Below are 16,394 nucleotides of genomic sequence, written 5' to 3'. Positions count from 1 at the left end.
AATACGGTACATATTCTTTGATGGCTGAAGAGGTCATCCCTGGATCAGCAGGACCAACAACACACATTATGTCTTCAGTGACATAACACACATTATATATTCAGTGACTGAATTCTGCTTCTTACCCTTTGCTTGTTTAAAAGCTGCAGGATCCGGCAGCCCTGAAGTTCTACTTTTTGAAGCCTAAAAAGTGAATTCACAAATGCCTGGTCTTCCTAATGACTGCAGCATCAAGTGATGACTTGTCTACCAACACACACACACATATACAAAAAATTCACTTGTGGTTGATTTAAGAGTTGAATAATCAATTCAGGTGTATGCAAGTATAGCGTCCCTTTTATAGCATCATTAGCATCGCCTTGAGCAATGTCAACATTTCTTTGGGTTGTGCAGATGTAGTGTTGCCTATTCAATGACCTAAACGGTAATAAGCTACGGTGGAGTGCACTGGTGTTAGTGCTAACCATAGTTAATCCCACATTACAGTTTGGACCAAACCATGATATAGAAGCGGGTTTGCAAAATGTGGCTTGGGAAGAACATAATGAACTCGAGAGTTTGAAGAATGTTTAAGTGAGTTCATTTCACAAGAGAGTCAAAAGCAAGGCCTGGACCGCTTAGTGCCTGCTATGAGTGAATTTTGAAATACTATTACTAAAGTGCTGAGAAAACTAAGAAACTAATCAAAGGAACTTTCACTTTTCCTCAGGCGCATCAAGTTTTCTTTCTCTTGTCCCTTTGGCTCCTGGCTGTTCTCATGTGGAAGAGTTTTCTGGCTACATCAAAAAAGCAATGACTATTATTAGGCTAAAAGCCAACACTGCCTGTTTATATAAACAGTATTTCCAGTCAGAGACACCCATCTAAAATCTTTAAAGCAATGAGTGTAATGGTGCTCAGGAACATAAAAGATTTGTATTCAACAAAGTTGTCCCAGTGGTGCAAAGACTTCCACCTGTGGGCTGGAACTGTTGTTCTGGCAAATTACCGTATACTTTAACTGCTGGTTTTAGATATGTTGTGGTGTATTCAAGTCAGTGTTTTAAACTAGTTTGTTTTTATTATCTACTATTTTATAATTGCTGTTTTTCAATGCTGTAAGCAGCCTTGAATATAAATAAATTAAATTAAACATTTCTTCTCCTTGCGTCCCACCCAGATGCTTCAGAAAAGATCAAGAGTCATGTTGGAGGAGACGTTCCATTGCAAAAGCAAAACTCCTTGTACAAATGAGTCTCTATTATGTGAACCCCACTAAAAGATGAAGAAAAATGTGATCTCCGAATAGAAATATCACTGCCTAATTCTTTTATAATCTGATTTTGTTTACTTGTCTGGAGTGAAAAGTTTACAAATGACTGACATGGCAAAGATTAATGCTTGTGACAACCATTTATTTCAGTAGCATAATCAAGGATGAATTTGTTTCACACTTATTTTCGTCTCACAAACATTTGAAGTTATCTCTACTAAGTGAAGAAGATAAATATATTTAACAACAGAACTTTCAGATTGGGTTTTCAAAACTGGAATAGCAAATACAGCGCACAACTATGGTGGTAGTTTGGAATTAGGTAGTTTGGAATATTGCATATTTTGTGTAAAACAATATTGCTTGAAGAACAGGTTTTACCTCCAGTATTAAAAATGCCACTTCCCCATGTTCATTGACATTTTGTGGCATTCTATTACTTTGCTGGTAACTTAATATCCATAGTAATCTATGTTAAGAAAATGCTACTTTATAGAGCACAGTAATCTATCGGCTAAGCTCTCACAAAGAGCAAAACAAACTAAACATTATACAAACATAATGTGGATATATATATCTACTTCACACAATTATATGCAGCATATTTTAGTGGAAAACACCAAGACTGTTTTCTGTCTCATCTTCACTTTCTAAGCCTCTGTTTTTCCCAGGAGAAGTACATTCACCATCCTTTTCAGTTCCTTTAGACTTTATTTTTCTTCTGTAGGAGTCCATGGTATTGTTCTCTTCATTGTTCTCTTCTTTCTCCTCAAGAGGTGAGCTAATGGAATGGTCTCTGCTTTCCAAAGCAAGCTGGAGAGAGCTGTAAAACCTTTAAAACATAAAATAAAATAAAGGCATATGGACTTGGGTTTCTTCAAGGTCAGCTAGACATTTATGTATTTAACTTGCTGAGTCCAAATAAGTTAATTTTAGCTTTCTATCTGCTAGCTTACCACTTGCATCTTATCTACATCTTCTTCCTTTTCCTGCTGCCAATATTTTAACTGCTAGGATTGGTATAAACTAGAAACTTATTGTTAACAAACCTGTCAATTCTCTTCCAATTTTCTTCCATCTTCTGATTAGCGACTTGAACCACAAAGTCTACGTATTCTTCACTGACCATCAGTTTTCCTTTCCTGCTTAGGGGAACTTCTAAGCAGTGAGTGCTTCGGACAGCCTGCAAGTGAGACGAAAACAGAAAACCTAGATTTTACCACCTTTAACTGATCTGGAGGCAGCAGCTACCCCCACCGGGGAGGCAAATTCATTAAAGAAAAGTAATAATTTTATCATTGTATTTTGGGAACAAGATAGCAAAAGGGATACACTGCATATTTCCACCACAAAGTACATTCACATAGCTTGATGAAAAGTAGCATGTGGTCATATATGTGGCAACCACGATGTAATGACTTTTAGGGCTGTGGCTGCTCTCAAGGTCTGACCAAGAGCATTTGGGGGCACCAAGAGATGGGTTGAAGCTGATTCCACGTATTTAAAAAAAAATGTATCTGAAACTTGCACTACCACTCTGGTTCTGCTTTATTCTCTTCAGCATTATTGTTAGGACCACAGCATTCTACTGGGTACTGGACTCAAAGCTGTATTCATGCCTGTCATATCAGTGCCTCAGAAATACATCCCTGCCATCGCAGAACCTGAGAAGGCCACATACCGTATTTTTCACTCTATAAGACACTTTTCCCCTCCTAAAAAGTAAGGGGAAATGTGTGTGCGTCTTATGAAGCGAATGCAGCCTGCGCAGCTATTGCTGAAGCTAGAACAGCAAGAGGGATTGGTGCGACTTATAGAGCGAAAAATACGGTAAATAGTACCCACATGGAAGCAGTACTCCGGCTGTGCCTGCCACCCCCCCTGAAATGTAGGAACACATAACATACCATCATAATTTTTCCTTTTCGGCCAACAGTTATGCCAGAGTTCCGGAACCCGGCATCTATAGCCACTTTGTGCTGTAAAAGGCAAGAGGGAAACAGCCATCATCAATCTATGGCCTCGGAGAGATGGACAACAATGAAACTAAGTGCACTGTCAAGTATTTGTTTCTAGTCTAAATACTTTCAGAAATAGGGATGGTTATTTCAAATAACTTGTTATATTAAAACCTGAATTATAAACGGTTGTTTCTGCTTTGAAATACCCATGAGCTTTAGATAAAACACCATGCTATAAATTGTATTGCAACTCTAAAATGTTCACGATTTGAATTCAATAGGGGCATGCTTGATGGCAATGTGGAAATGTGTTATGAATCGGAAAGCTTAAAAGCTGCATGTTACAGGCAATTCAGGGGCGAGGAAGCTCAGACCCAGAGGCCTAATCCAGCCCCCTGGAGCCTTCTGAGGCGACACCTCATTCACATTTGTTGCTCCACCCACTTTTCTTTCTGGCCCACCCTCCATTTTCCTACAGCCCCCAGAAGGTTCCCCACAAAGGAATATGGCCCCACTTCTGCTCTCAGTGCATGAGAGAGCTCTCGAGCAGCAGAGCTGCCAAACAATTTCCAAAGGCTACTTTTGGGAAAAAAACATCCAGCTTTAAACACAGCTTGCAATATGGCACAGACCAGTGTTTCTCAAACGTGGGTCTCTAGCTGTTTTGGGACTACAACTCCCACCATCCTTAGCTTAGAGGATTAGTGGTCAGGGATGATGGGAGTTATAGTCCAACAACAGCTGGGGACCCAAGTTTGAGAAACGCTGGATGGACGAAGAGTTGCCATTTAGGAAAAAAAACAGCAACACCAAGTCTTCTCTAGTAGGCACTTCTCCAAATTGTGGCCATATTACATAGTACTCAGCATGGCCAAAAAGTTAGGAAAAGCCAAATATAGCATTATTATTTTTTTTGCTGATGTGAACCAAAGTAGTAGAAAGAAGCTTGCAATAGCTCCTGGAAGATGCATGGTCACAATCTTAATTATCACAAGTTTAGCCCCGAAAGGGTGCTGGCTACCACACGAAACCATGTCAGCCAAATAAGACAGGCAATGTTTCTGAAATTCTCATTCCAACATCAGTGGGATCTTTGCCGTTGATTTTAACCAAACCATAATTTCACTTGTGAGCATCACATCTGCAGAAATAATAAAAATCCCATTTCGCTCCCATCATCGTATTTCCATAGTCCTAGTTATTAAACGCAGAATGCTTTGGGGAATGCTTGTAGGTGTGAGAACTTAGTTAAGAGCCAACTGTTTCTTATGTAGCAAGTATGGAATTTAAGTACAACAGCAATACTTCACTTTACCAGAAGTTGTGCATCTTGAAGGTCTTGACACTGCACATGAAGCACAAATGGTTCAAATTTGAATATGGCATCATCTGTCGCTTTCTGTAAGGCTGTAAGCTGGAAGATCCACAGTACAGTATGTTACTATCAGTGCTACATCTGTGAGCCATAAAAAAAAAAATAGCTAGCCTTTTTAGCATCTCAAAAACACTGCACAGCAGAAGCTGATTCAGCCTGCTAATTAAAAATAAATTTCTACAACTCGTACTACTTTACATACTCTGCTTGGTTTATTCCCTTCAGCATAATGGATTCAGCTACACATTCTACTGGGATTTGACTTCCCAAAGATACAGGTGATATCATTTTAGAGCTCTGGAGGCAGTGCTGTGTAGTTGTGACTGTCCACAATGTACACACTCATTCGTAAAGTCTCACCAAAAGCCTCCAAATAATCTGTTGGTTTTTTAAAATACTCAAGTCTAGCAGCAAGGTTAAAGCACTGCTTTGAGAGATGTGCAAATTTTGGGAGGGGGCACATATTCAACAATCAAATTGTGAAACTTTTTTTTTAAAAGGAAGACTTTTTTTCTGCATATGTAACCTTTTAAATAGGGAGGGGGGAGAGACCAGTATATGACTACTTTTTCCTCTCAGCAGTGCCTTCATTCAGGAATATTATCTCTCCACTTTGGAAAGAGATTGACCAGCACAGAAGCAGACTGAAATCTAGTCTAGTAAATGTCACTATTCTATGCTAGATAAAAGCAGCAGCTCCAGCTAGAGTATAATTTCCCTTCAGTGAGGATTTTTTACCATAGCAGAATTTGTACAGTTGCTAAATTACCATTGTCGGATCATGGCTGGTGCCAACCATGTGAAAGTTTGTACTCTATAGAAGTTCTTGCCTGCACAGATCAAAGTTTCTCTATTTTTCTGCCCATCCAAAATAAATAATCTGGCCTGAATTTAAGTAATGCTTTCAGCTATAGTTATGAGCCAAGAGTAGTGATTAATCTGTAGTAGGCCACACTAATTCAAACGATATTGCAAAGTGAAAGGAAAGAATGCATCAATTAAAATAACTACAAATCAAAACAAATCCAACTATTGTTGGTAGGATGTATGTACAGTGGTACCTCAGGTTACACACGCTTCAGGTTACATACACTTCAGGTTACAGACTCTGCTAACCCAGAAATAGTGCTTCAGGTTAAGAACTTTACTTCCGGATGAGAACAGAAATCGTGCTCCGGCAGCGTGGCAGCAGCAGGAGGCCCCATTAGCTAAAGTGGTGCTTCAGGTTAAGAACAGTTTCAGGTTAAATATGGACCTCCGGAACGAATTAAGTACTTAACCCGGGGTACCACTGTATTAGTTTTTTCTTTAAAATATCATTAGAAATCTTCATATAACATCTGATTTTTTCCCAAACTTTCTACAGGTTTGCAGGTCTCTAATGAAGTTATAGATTCAAGTTAGGCACATCAAATTTCTCTACATAGAAAGGTTACACCTCCAATACCAATTATTCAATAATTAATTAAAACTGCTTTTGCCCACTCATTAGCTGAAAAGGTTCCCTGAGCGGCTTGCTAAGGCAGTCCTTAGTGTGGGGTGGGGAAGAAACAGTTCATACAACAATCAGCTGGGATAGAATGGCTGTCACTAAGTGACAGCTCTGAGGAAGAGCCAAAGGCAGCTTGTCTCTCAGCAGCGATGATTGATGACAACCCTTCTTCTTTTCTCCCCCTCCCTTCTGCTACCTGATGGAATGTCTGCTGCTAGGAGACCACACGGTTGCTAGGACACACAACTTCATCTTCTTTAACACCTTAAGCTCGCCTGGGCTCTTTGACCATATTGCATGGCATATGGATTCAGCACTTCTTCTCCATGCTCTTTCGACTATGGGCTAGAGATCTAAAAATAAGAGCCCGGTCCTTTAACTACCAGCCCCTGAAATTCTATACTAACCTCTTGAAGTAAAAACAAGGGGTTGTATACTATGGTTGTGCAAGTGGAAGGCAAAGCATGCAACCCTGTCAGAAGAGAAAGGTTGCTGGGAAATCCTCGCCAGAGGGTTGGGAGAGACTCCTGGATCAAGATTCTTTTGCCCTCCTCGCACTGCAGTTGTACAGCCCCTAGTGTTCAGGAGATCCACCCAAACTCTAGTGAGAGTTTCCAGGGAGGCACAGGGGATAGAATAAAGATCAGTTGTTCGAACTTCCTCCACTCAACCAATCATTGGAAATGATAAGCTTAATTAAGATCAGCTGGCCTATGCTCTTAAATACGTACTCCATTCAAAATACCCTAATTATGAAGGTGCCAGTGTATTTGAAAATTTACTTTAATGACAGACTCTCAAACATATTTTTCTATGTTCCCTTTCCCCCACCCCCCAGTTTTCACAGGTAAGTCTAACAGAGCAGTTACAGTTAAAATGATTTATCCTCTATCCTAGGAAGAGGAAGCATATAAAATACAATTTAATCATCATCCTAAACCATAAATCCAAAAAAAGATATAGGCAGGTATGGAAGGAGGACACCCTGGGTGTACCTTGAGATAAAAGAAAAAGGAATTTGCCACAGTAGTAGTATCACTAGATAAAGAAAGCAGCTTCAACAGACAAATTCATTTTAAAACACAGCTTTTGGGTATCAGAGCTGCTATGATGCATACTTCAAAGAAAGCACTGGCTGTTTTTCCTCTACACATGCTTATAGTTTCTTTGGCTAAATCTATAGAGACAAATCACGTTTCTTCAAAATATGGTTCTGAAATATGCATTGTGATTGAAGGATATTGTTACCATATAGCTTCTAGATCACTAATTTCCTGCAAAAGGCTCAACTTTAATATTAAAATACTGAAAGTAATTTCCTATGTACACTCCCGCCTTTCTTCCACAAAAGCCAACTGCCAAATTCCCAGTGGGTGTAGGATCAGGCTCTCAATCAATAAATATGAAAGCATAACTTCTGGAACTGTAATTATATACTGCTGAGGTTGAAACAAGTCCTTTTTCAGATCTCAGAAATACCCATTTTTCATTAAACTATAATAATAATAGAGAGTTTTGCCATGTGGTGTTTTGAGAAAGGGGCGTCAGGGAAATATTTTCACGTATTTAGTTACTGGAACTCCAGTCTTCCCTCCAGAGATTCAATCAGATCTACAAGCGTGGAATGCTGTGTCTTCTGGTGTAGAAGAACTAGGCTCCTGGAAATCCTGAATCAGACAGGTAGCAATTATAATATTTGTGTGATAGCATTAAGGCTATCACACAAAGATTATAACTGTTACAAGCAGAAATACAGCAATGATGGAATCAAATGTCTTGCCTTCTTTAAAAACTTGGTAGTCCACTTTTTTAAACGAGTGAAATACAGCCTATATTACATGCAACTAATATTCATAGATGTTAAAGATCTCTCATACTTTCACTGTAACAGTTCTATTAGCCAAATATGAAAAATCTAAACATATCATTCTACAACAATGGCATTTTATTTCTGTGCTAACATCTTGCATCAGCTACCCTAAGTCTGCCCTCACCTGGTAGATATTGGAAACTGCTACAATTTCCAGATCTCAAAATAAATCTCAAAATTATTGACTGTATGCAAATGGCACAAACAAGGATTTTCTAAGCATGCATAAAGAATTCACCCTGGAACAGTTCTCTTACCACGTTTTCGATTGTACATATTTGATGGGTCACCATGAGCCAGGTGCAATTCTGCTTCTGTATCTCAAAGCCGGTGGTAGCCTAGCGGGAAGGCGAAATCGTTTCACAAATCTCTGGATATATAGAAACCAATGCAAAACACTTCCCACAGCAAATTTCACGCCGCAGGTGAGTGGGAGAAAGAAAGGCCAGGCAGAAAAGCATAGCATGGTGAAACAAATGTGTCAAAGTGAGAGTATTGAGATGTTTCAGCGGAAGGAGAGGGAAGGAGATAAGAGAAATAACCAAAAACAATCTTTTTTGGAACCTGCCACATTGGGCTTATGTAAAAGAAACCTTATGAACAGAAGATGACTGCTGTTGGATCAGGCCAAAGGCCTGATAAAGTATCCTGTTCTCACAATGCCCATAGGAAGCTGCACCTGAGTTCAAAAACGCTCTTTCTCCCACCTGTGATTTCCAGCTACTGGTACAGTGGTACCTTGGGCACGCTTCAGGTTACATACGCTTCAGGTTACAGACTCTGCTAACCCAGAAATAGTACCTCGGGTTAAGAACTTTGCTTCAGGAGGAGAACAGAAATCGTGCTCCGGTGGGGCAGCGGCAGCAGGAGGCCCCATTAGCTAAAGTGGTACCTCAGGTTAAGAATAGTTTCAGCTTAAGAATGGACCTCCATCGATAACCTTGACCAGAGTTTTGGGTTTCAGTGTCACCAGTATGCAGATGACATCCAACTCACTCTCTCTCCATCTTAAATCTGAGGAAGGTGTTTCAGTGCTAAACCATTGTCTGGTGTCAGTAATGGACCAAATAAAAGGTAATGGTAAAGGTACCCCTGCCCGTATGGGCCAGTCGTGACCGACTCTGGGGTTGCGCGCCCATCTTCGCTTAAGAGGCCGGGGGCCAGCGCTGTCCGAAGACACTTCTGGGTCACGTGGCCAGCGTGACGAAGCTGCTCTGGCGAGCCTGCACCAGCGCAGCACACGGAAACGCCGTTTACCTTCCCGCTATAAAGCGGTACCTATTTATCTACTTGCACTTAAGGGTGCTTTCGAACTGCTAGGTGGGCAGGAGCTGGGAACGAACGACGGGAGCTCACCCCGCCGCAGGGATTTGACCATACGATCGGCAAGTCCTAGGCACTGAGGTTTTACCCACAGCGCCACCCGCGTCCCTCAATGGACCAAATAGGGGTGAACAAAAAAAACAGACAAGGCACCTGGTCAGTCAAAAGGCAGATCAGGAAATAGGGATTCTACTGGGGCTGGGTAGGGTTACACTTGTGCACCAACTGTGCCTGCTCCAGGAGACGCCTGATCTGGCCATGGTGGTACATGTCTTAATTATACCCCATTTGGATTATTGAAACATGCTCTCTGTGGGGATGCCTGTGGAAAGTGTCTTAAGATGCTGCAGCCAGCTTGCTAACTGGAGCCAGTTACAGGGAGTATAACAACTCCACTGGTTACGTTTGTTTCCAGAAACACCTCAACGCACTAGTTATGACCTATGGCTTGTGTCTAGGATAACTGAAGGATCAGATCTCTCTATATGAGCCTGCCTGGGCTCATATAGATCTTCTAGGGAGACTTCTGTTTTGGTCCCACTACCCTGACAGGCACATTGGGAGAGGTCACAAGAAAGAGCCTTTTTGGTGGCTCCTCCCAGATTGTGGAACACCCTTCCATGGGAGGCTAGCCTGGCACTCTCTCTCCTTTCCTTTCTGCAGCAGGCAAAGCCTTTGGCCACTAAGGGGCTGTTGTGGAAAAGACTTCTGAGGGTGGGTTTACACATTTATTTCCATCCCGCGTTTTTCATTTAAATGGTTTTCAGTGTTTCCGGTGCTGTTTCCACAAAATTACTCCCCCCCCCAAAAAAAAAACATCCCCATTTATGCTGACTGTGGGTTGTTAAACTGTTTTCCTTTTAATGCTGTGAGTCACCTTGGGTCTTGACAAAGGCACGAGGTGTGTGTTTTCAATCCCTATTTAAACTTCTGTGAGCTGAACTGAAAATCCTGAATAAGTTTGGAAAAGGCAGATTTCTTTCCATAGGGAGATAATGCAATTTGAGGAGAGGAGATGCTGAATCCCAACGTCTAGCGGCTGTGAGTGGGGCGGGGATCGGTAGAAATGGCTGCGCCCCTGGATTCCTATTGCTGACGGCTACTCAGTAGCAAGTCGCACTAAGCAAGGATTTCCAGAAGAGCAGCCACCACCGTCTCCGACAACAAAAGCATCCCAGAATTTTGCGGCGCCTTAAGCGGACTAATAAATGTCTTATTACGTTTTCGAAAACCTGCAGTCTGAGGAAGTCGATTTAACGGCACACTGGTTTTAATCTGTTTTAGTATTTTAACCTCTCGTATGTTTTAGTGTGTCAAATTCCACCCCCCCCCCCGCCACGATTTTACGGTTTTATCTTTTCATACACCGCTTTGAGTGTAGTGGTGGGGTTTTTTTTTGTAAATAAAGCGGTGTACAAATTTTACGAAATGCATTAGGCTTTAAGAACCCCGCACAGGAGCGTACGGAACTAAGGTTTTACTTATGAATAAAACATGGGCGGTGTTCCGAAATCTGCACAAAACTTCAGAGGACGCAGGAGACACCCTGAGCCATTTAGGCTGGAGGAAAAAGCTGCTGGGTTTCCGGGTCCCCTGCGTTGGTGGCGGTGGCAGTATCGCCGCAGCCCAGCTCCCTTCTCCAAGCAATCCTTAGCCGCGCTCACCTCGGCGCGGGGAGGCAGGGGCGGCTGCTCCAGCACAACCACGCGCCCCGAGCACGAGCTGGTGGTGCAGAAGCTGTCGCGCCCATTGAGAAGCCGCACGATCCCCGCAATGGGCTCGTCCACGCTGCCCTTCCGGCTCCCGTCCGCACGCGACAGCCGCTGCTCCTTCCAGCGCTTGAAATCAGCCATCGGCGCCGGCTCTCCCCCATCCCCGCCCGCCCACTTTACCACTCTATGGGCGCCGCCATCTTAGTCCGACGGCGGCCCGCTTGGGACAAACTTGCGGCCCGTGCGCATGTTCCTAGCGCGGGCAGAGCGAGTATGTAACTTGAGACTGGGGTCCAAGCGCACCGATTGGGCTTGTTGCTGTGAGAAAGAACGGTTAGGATCCCGCTCCAAGTCTGCATAGGATTGCAGCCGCGCGCTTTTATCCTGCGCGTTTTCCTCGGCAGGCTCGCTGCGTTTCAGCCGGCTTTATTGCGCTCCTGGAAGCGTGCAGGACTCGAGACTGCAGCGGTGCAACCCTGATCCACCCCACGGAGTTCCAACAGTACTTGCTCCCAAGCGTCTGCGAAGGGTTGCTGCACTATTGCATTATTAGCCTCTCGGATTTGCAGAGTTGTTAGGAAGGCTGTGGATCGAGAGTGAGAAGGAGGAGATGTAGTCTTTCTATGTGCATGTTTGTGCCTTAGCTGCCTAGAGGCATCTAGTCTGCTGCTTTTGGGAGACAGAATGAACCTTTCATTGGATCTAATAAGGGCGCCAGTGTTTATGTGCGGAGCAGGAGGAGTTTTGTCGCGCCCCCCCCCCTTTCGCTGGGCGACATTCCGGGAAATAGGCAGGTGCCAGGGAATCCAGAACCCGAAGGAGAGAAGCAAGACAGTGCAAGCACATGCATATGTACTGTACTCGCAAGCAAGTCCCCAGTTGGACTCACTCGCAGGCAAGAAGGCTTAACGAGGATTTAAAATCTCCCTTTACTTCTGAGTAAACACAGGACCAGGGCTGCAAAACGCTATGCATACTTACTTAGGGTCCTTATTATTGTTACTGCGTATTTCTTCATACCGCGCCTTTTTTCCTGCTGGAACTCAAGACGGCTCACAGATAAAAATAAGAACTGCTGAAAACCCGGGGGTGGGGGAACAATTAAGCATAGTTTTAATATATAGTTTTAACTGTACCAATTACTGCTTTTAACATGATTTTTATATTGTTACAGTATTAAAATTGCACCTATAAGTTTTAATTCTGTCTATTAAGAGAGTTGCTAAGCGAGCAGGCGACGCTGAGGATAGACACATCTTCCACTGCGCGCGCCGCCCTGGCAGACCTTTCGCCGGAGCAAAGGTTGCGAAGGTTCCGCCACGGCGGCGCTTGCGCACTAGAACTTACGGGACTCCGAAAAGATGGCTTCTCTTGCGTGAACCCGGAAGGAGCTCATTGCGCAGGCGTGTCGAAGATAAGTAGGCGAACCGAGGCTGTGATTTAAGCTAGGCTCGTTTAGCTAGGCGCGCAGTCACGTCGTTCTACAGCAAGAGGGTGAGTGACGTAAAATTGGGTTCCCCTCCCAACCCACAGTTGGCAAGGAAGGCTTTAGGGCGTAGCGGGCTGCGTTGCGGAGATAGGATCTAGGTCTGTCCTCCCTGCTGGGCTTTCTGCTTGCAATGGTTTCCAGGCTGGGTGACTCTTGGCAGCCCCTTGCAGCACCTTAAAGTTTAACTAGCATATATATATTGCACTGTATTGTATTGCATTGCATTGTATTGCGTGTGTGTGGGCATAAAAAGGATTGGAGTTTGCATTGCATATACTAAACGCTCCTCTCTGCAAACAATGTGTCTTAACTAGCTGACCAATGCTAGGATGTCAGTGTGATAATCGCAACTGGTTTTTTTTTTTGGGGGGGTATCTAAAGCTACCCTTAATAATGTAAAAGCAAAGGAAATGCACAAAAGTACAGATTAGTGTATTATTTAGGGCGGCTGCTCACAAAAAAAGCAGGTCTTTTGAGAACACAGACCTTGTGGCATTGGTTAACCACATGTGTTTGCAGGGGCGTGTATGCTTAGTGTATACACTTTCCACCAGATCCTAGCTGGCAGCCAGTCCCACTAATTTGGGGGCTCTTTATTATCTCGTTATCTCTTACTTTTTTAAAAAACCAACAACAAATGTAGAGCAACCTTGAAAGAAAAGTTACAAGTTATTTTTATTCTGAAGCATGTGACCAGCTGTGTTTTCTAAAATAAGAATCTGGCAGTTACCCATGCACACTGAAGTTCAGGAGAAACATGAATCTGTTCATTCTCCTGATAATTGGGAGTTACAATGTTTCTAACTTGGCTACAACTTGTTGAAGCTATTGAATTTATTTTAGAAAAGACACATATTTAATACAGTATTGTTTGGCATTTACAAACAGCTTCAGAATAGTTGCTGAAAGTGCCAATTTGACGGCAACAAGTCCAGAAAGTGATGTTTAAAAGAAGAGGTCTTAACAACTGCTCTCATGTATGGGGAAAAGAGTAAACTGGTGACTTCTGTACATCTGAAGTAGTCTACCATAGTTCCTGAATAGAAACGTGAGACATTTTTGGTATGTGGTAAGGGCAGTTGAGAATATATTTTTTTTCTCATTGCCATCATTTCAAGCTGATTTGTTTCTCTCCCTTTTTGGTTTGTTTTTCCCAACCACTACAATGACCTTTGTTATGTCTACACCAGTCAAAGTTAAACATTATTCTCATCTAAATTCTACTGGTTTAGAAGGATACAAAGGTTAATGCTGGTTGCAGTTGAAATGCAAATATTAACATGGATAGATGCACCTATGGTAGCAAAGGGGTATACCTTAACATCTTACAACAGGGATAATAGAAGGCTGCTTATTAACTTTCACAAGGCCTTTTCTGTGCCCAGAGATTTTTGATCAAGTTTCTAGAACCTTCTGTCTTCCCCCACTCTTTTTTTCCATGGGTGACTTTACAATTTACAGCCTAAACAAGATATTGTTGATTTAGGCCAGAGTGCAGAGTTTGAATTAATGTCAATAGTTACTCAATCTTGGAATGCCAGGGATAACTTGAAGTAGTTTGGGAGCCCTTCATTTCTTCCCCAAGAGATGGTTCCAAGGGCCACAATTTAAGATCTGTATGGCTGCTTCCTAAATGCAAGTGAACTTGCTCTCTGGGTTCTGATTTCATGCTTATTGATCAGTTGTTTGAGGCTGACGCCAAGCATTTTCAAAGCAGAAGCAGGTTAGGCAGAAGAAAGCAGCCAGCACAGGTGTTAAAATCAGTGCTCAAAATTCCCCAGGAGCCAGGTATGTTTTATGACTGGTGCAGGTCCAGTTGTGGCCATTTGGAAATCTTTGAGTGCCACGTTGGCAACTGACACCTGGCTGGCTGGCCCCTCCAGCTTTCTTAAGCAGGCAAGCAGAAGGGCATTTACATCCTACTTTTTTCTCCAAGGAGTACATGGTTCATCCCTACTTCAGTTAATCCCTACCAGGACCCTTTGAGGTAGGTTAGAGGCTGTAACTGGCCCAATTTCACCCAGTGAGTTTCATGACTTGAGTTGGGATTTGAACCCTGATCTCCGAGGCCCTAGTTTGACACTCTAACTGCTATACCACACTGGCTTCCTAGAGTACTTCTATTGGGCAGCTATATAAATCAAGTAGGTAAATAAATATAGGGGCAGCAAAATGTCTCTTGAAGTATTTTCATTGAAACTTGAATTTTCTTTTAGTCCTGATTTGGTTTTTTGATGCTTTAATGTGTTGTAAACCATTTTGAGATTCTTCCTTTAAAATATAAAGCGGTATAGAAATGAAATGATGGTGATGATGATAATGATAATGATGATAATGATAATAATTAATAAACCCTGTTGCAAAAAAAAAAAGTGTTGAGACATTCCGTTGTGGCGACTTTAACCTAGGTTTAATGTGCCATTTGGCAATTAGCTTCTATATCTGAGTTTCTAATACTGGTTAAAATGGCTGTGAGAGAGAATGAGCCACTTCTATAGAATCCTAAAAGTTGAAAGGAATCTCAAAGGTCATCCAGCTCAACCCCTTGCCAGTGCAGGAGCTCCCTGCCAAAACAGCCCATGTAACCTAATGGGAGGAGATGCTCTGTTTTCATAAGATGTCCATGTGAAGCCCGCAAGCAGGACCCAAAGGATACAATGGTACCTCTGGATGAGAACGGGATCCGTTCCGGAGCCCCGTTCGCATCCTGAGTAGAACGTAACATGTGTCTATGCGGGTCTCGTTTCACCGCTTCCGCACATGCGCGTATGTCATTTTGAGCGTCTGCGCATGCACCAGCAGCAAAAGTAATGCACCCGAAAATACTTAACCTGAAGCTGCTTCAACCCGAGGTATGACTGTATAGGATTTTCCCCACCTATGATTCCCATTATTTGGATTTCAAACTCTTCTCCAGGCATAAAGTCTTTATAGGTTAAAAAATTTTTTTGAAGCTAGTGTAACTCCACTTGTAAGGTCTTCTGAAGATGTGTCAAAAGATATCCTTTCCAAGCTGGTTTCTGTGTGTTTGTGCAAACTTCTGCATATTTAACAGTGCTGTCCTGTATTTGTCCACTAAGATGTAAATAAATGGGGCTTACTCCTAGGTAAGAGGATACAGGATTGCGATCTGATTCATTTCTTATCCAAAGTGAAACTATTAGTTCTCCTTTGCAGGCTAATTTTATAAGTCGAAAAGCCTCAAATTGGCAGCACATTGTTAGAACAGAGTGAAATGCATGGTGAACCTTCCGATTTAAATTTCACCTGAAGAGCAAGTAATTTGATCCTTTCTCTTTGAAGTGGAAAAGGCGGTGGAGGTTAAGATAGTACAGTATTTTATCTCTGTGATTTTTCAGGTTGCCATGGCAGCCGGGAGAAATGTGATGAGAGCTGTCAAAGTGTTTGAATTTGGTGGACCTGAAGTGCTTAAGCTGCAAGCAGATATTCCCTTGCCAGTTCCAGGAGAGAACCAGGTAAAAACGAAGACCTTGAACTGGAAATATAAATACTGTACATACTGAAATTAGCATTATTGTTATTTAACAGTTATTGGAGACTTTTCTGCAGCATGCAGAATGAATTTGCAAACAGAGTAAAAATCCCATAGAACACAGCCCTGGAGGGCAATCCTGACATCTGTACATGCCATTGCTTGCCAGACCAACTGCATAAGTACTGCTATAACTTTTGTGCTTACCTTTGGCTCTGTTTTATAAAAGATCCTGCAAACGTTCTAAGGGAATGAATATTGGTTTGCCTGTTACCAAAAAAAAGGGGGGCGGATTTGTGTTCTTAATGCTTAATAAGAGAGCCAGTATGGTGTAGCAGTAGACTAGACTCGTAATCTGGTGAACTGGGTTCGCGTCTCCGCTCCTTCACATGCAGCTGCTGGGTGACCTTGGGCCAGTCACACT

General features: G+C 42.5%; 2 protein-coding genes across 2 annotated transcripts in view; one reads left to right on the top strand and one right to left on the bottom strand.

Annotated features, from left to right (window-relative positions):
• Nucleotides 1-1,380: 1,380 nt before the first annotated feature.
• On the bottom strand, nt 1,381-11,196 carry TYW3 (tRNA-yW synthesizing protein 3 homolog). Its single transcript, XM_083448458.1, has 6 exons — nt 10,941-11,196; nt 8,211-8,291; nt 4,532-4,630; nt 3,163-3,234; nt 2,305-2,438; nt 1,381-2,087 (listed from the first exon to the last, which is right to left on the bottom strand). Exons 1-6 carry the CDS (start codon nt 11,127-11,129, stop codon nt 1,862-1,864), a joined length of 801 nt encoding a protein of 266 aa, XP_083304584.1. The 5' UTR covers nt 11,130-11,196; the 3' UTR covers nt 1,381-1,861.
• A 55-nt stretch (nt 11,197-11,251) lies between these two features.
• Nucleotides 11,252-16,394, top strand: part of CRYZ (crystallin zeta) — an 11,816-nt gene continuing 6,673 nt past the window's right edge. The window contains exons 1-2 of the mRNA XM_083448449.1: nt 11,252-12,482; nt 15,837-15,953. Of these exons, the coding sequence (XP_083304575.1) occupies nt 15,843-15,953 (111 nt within the window). The 5' untranslated portion in view covers nt 11,252-12,482; nt 15,837-15,842. The remainder of the gene's footprint in view (nt 12,483-15,836; nt 15,954-16,394) is intronic.

Source organism: Podarcis tiliguerta (assembly GCF_965153285.1).
Source record: "Podarcis tiliguerta genome assembly, chromosome: 6".
In the NCBI taxonomy this organism is placed as follows: Eukaryota; Metazoa; Chordata; class Lepidosauria; order Squamata; family Lacertidae; genus Podarcis; species Podarcis tiliguerta.
This window is presented reverse-complemented; position numbering and strand designations above follow the sequence as displayed.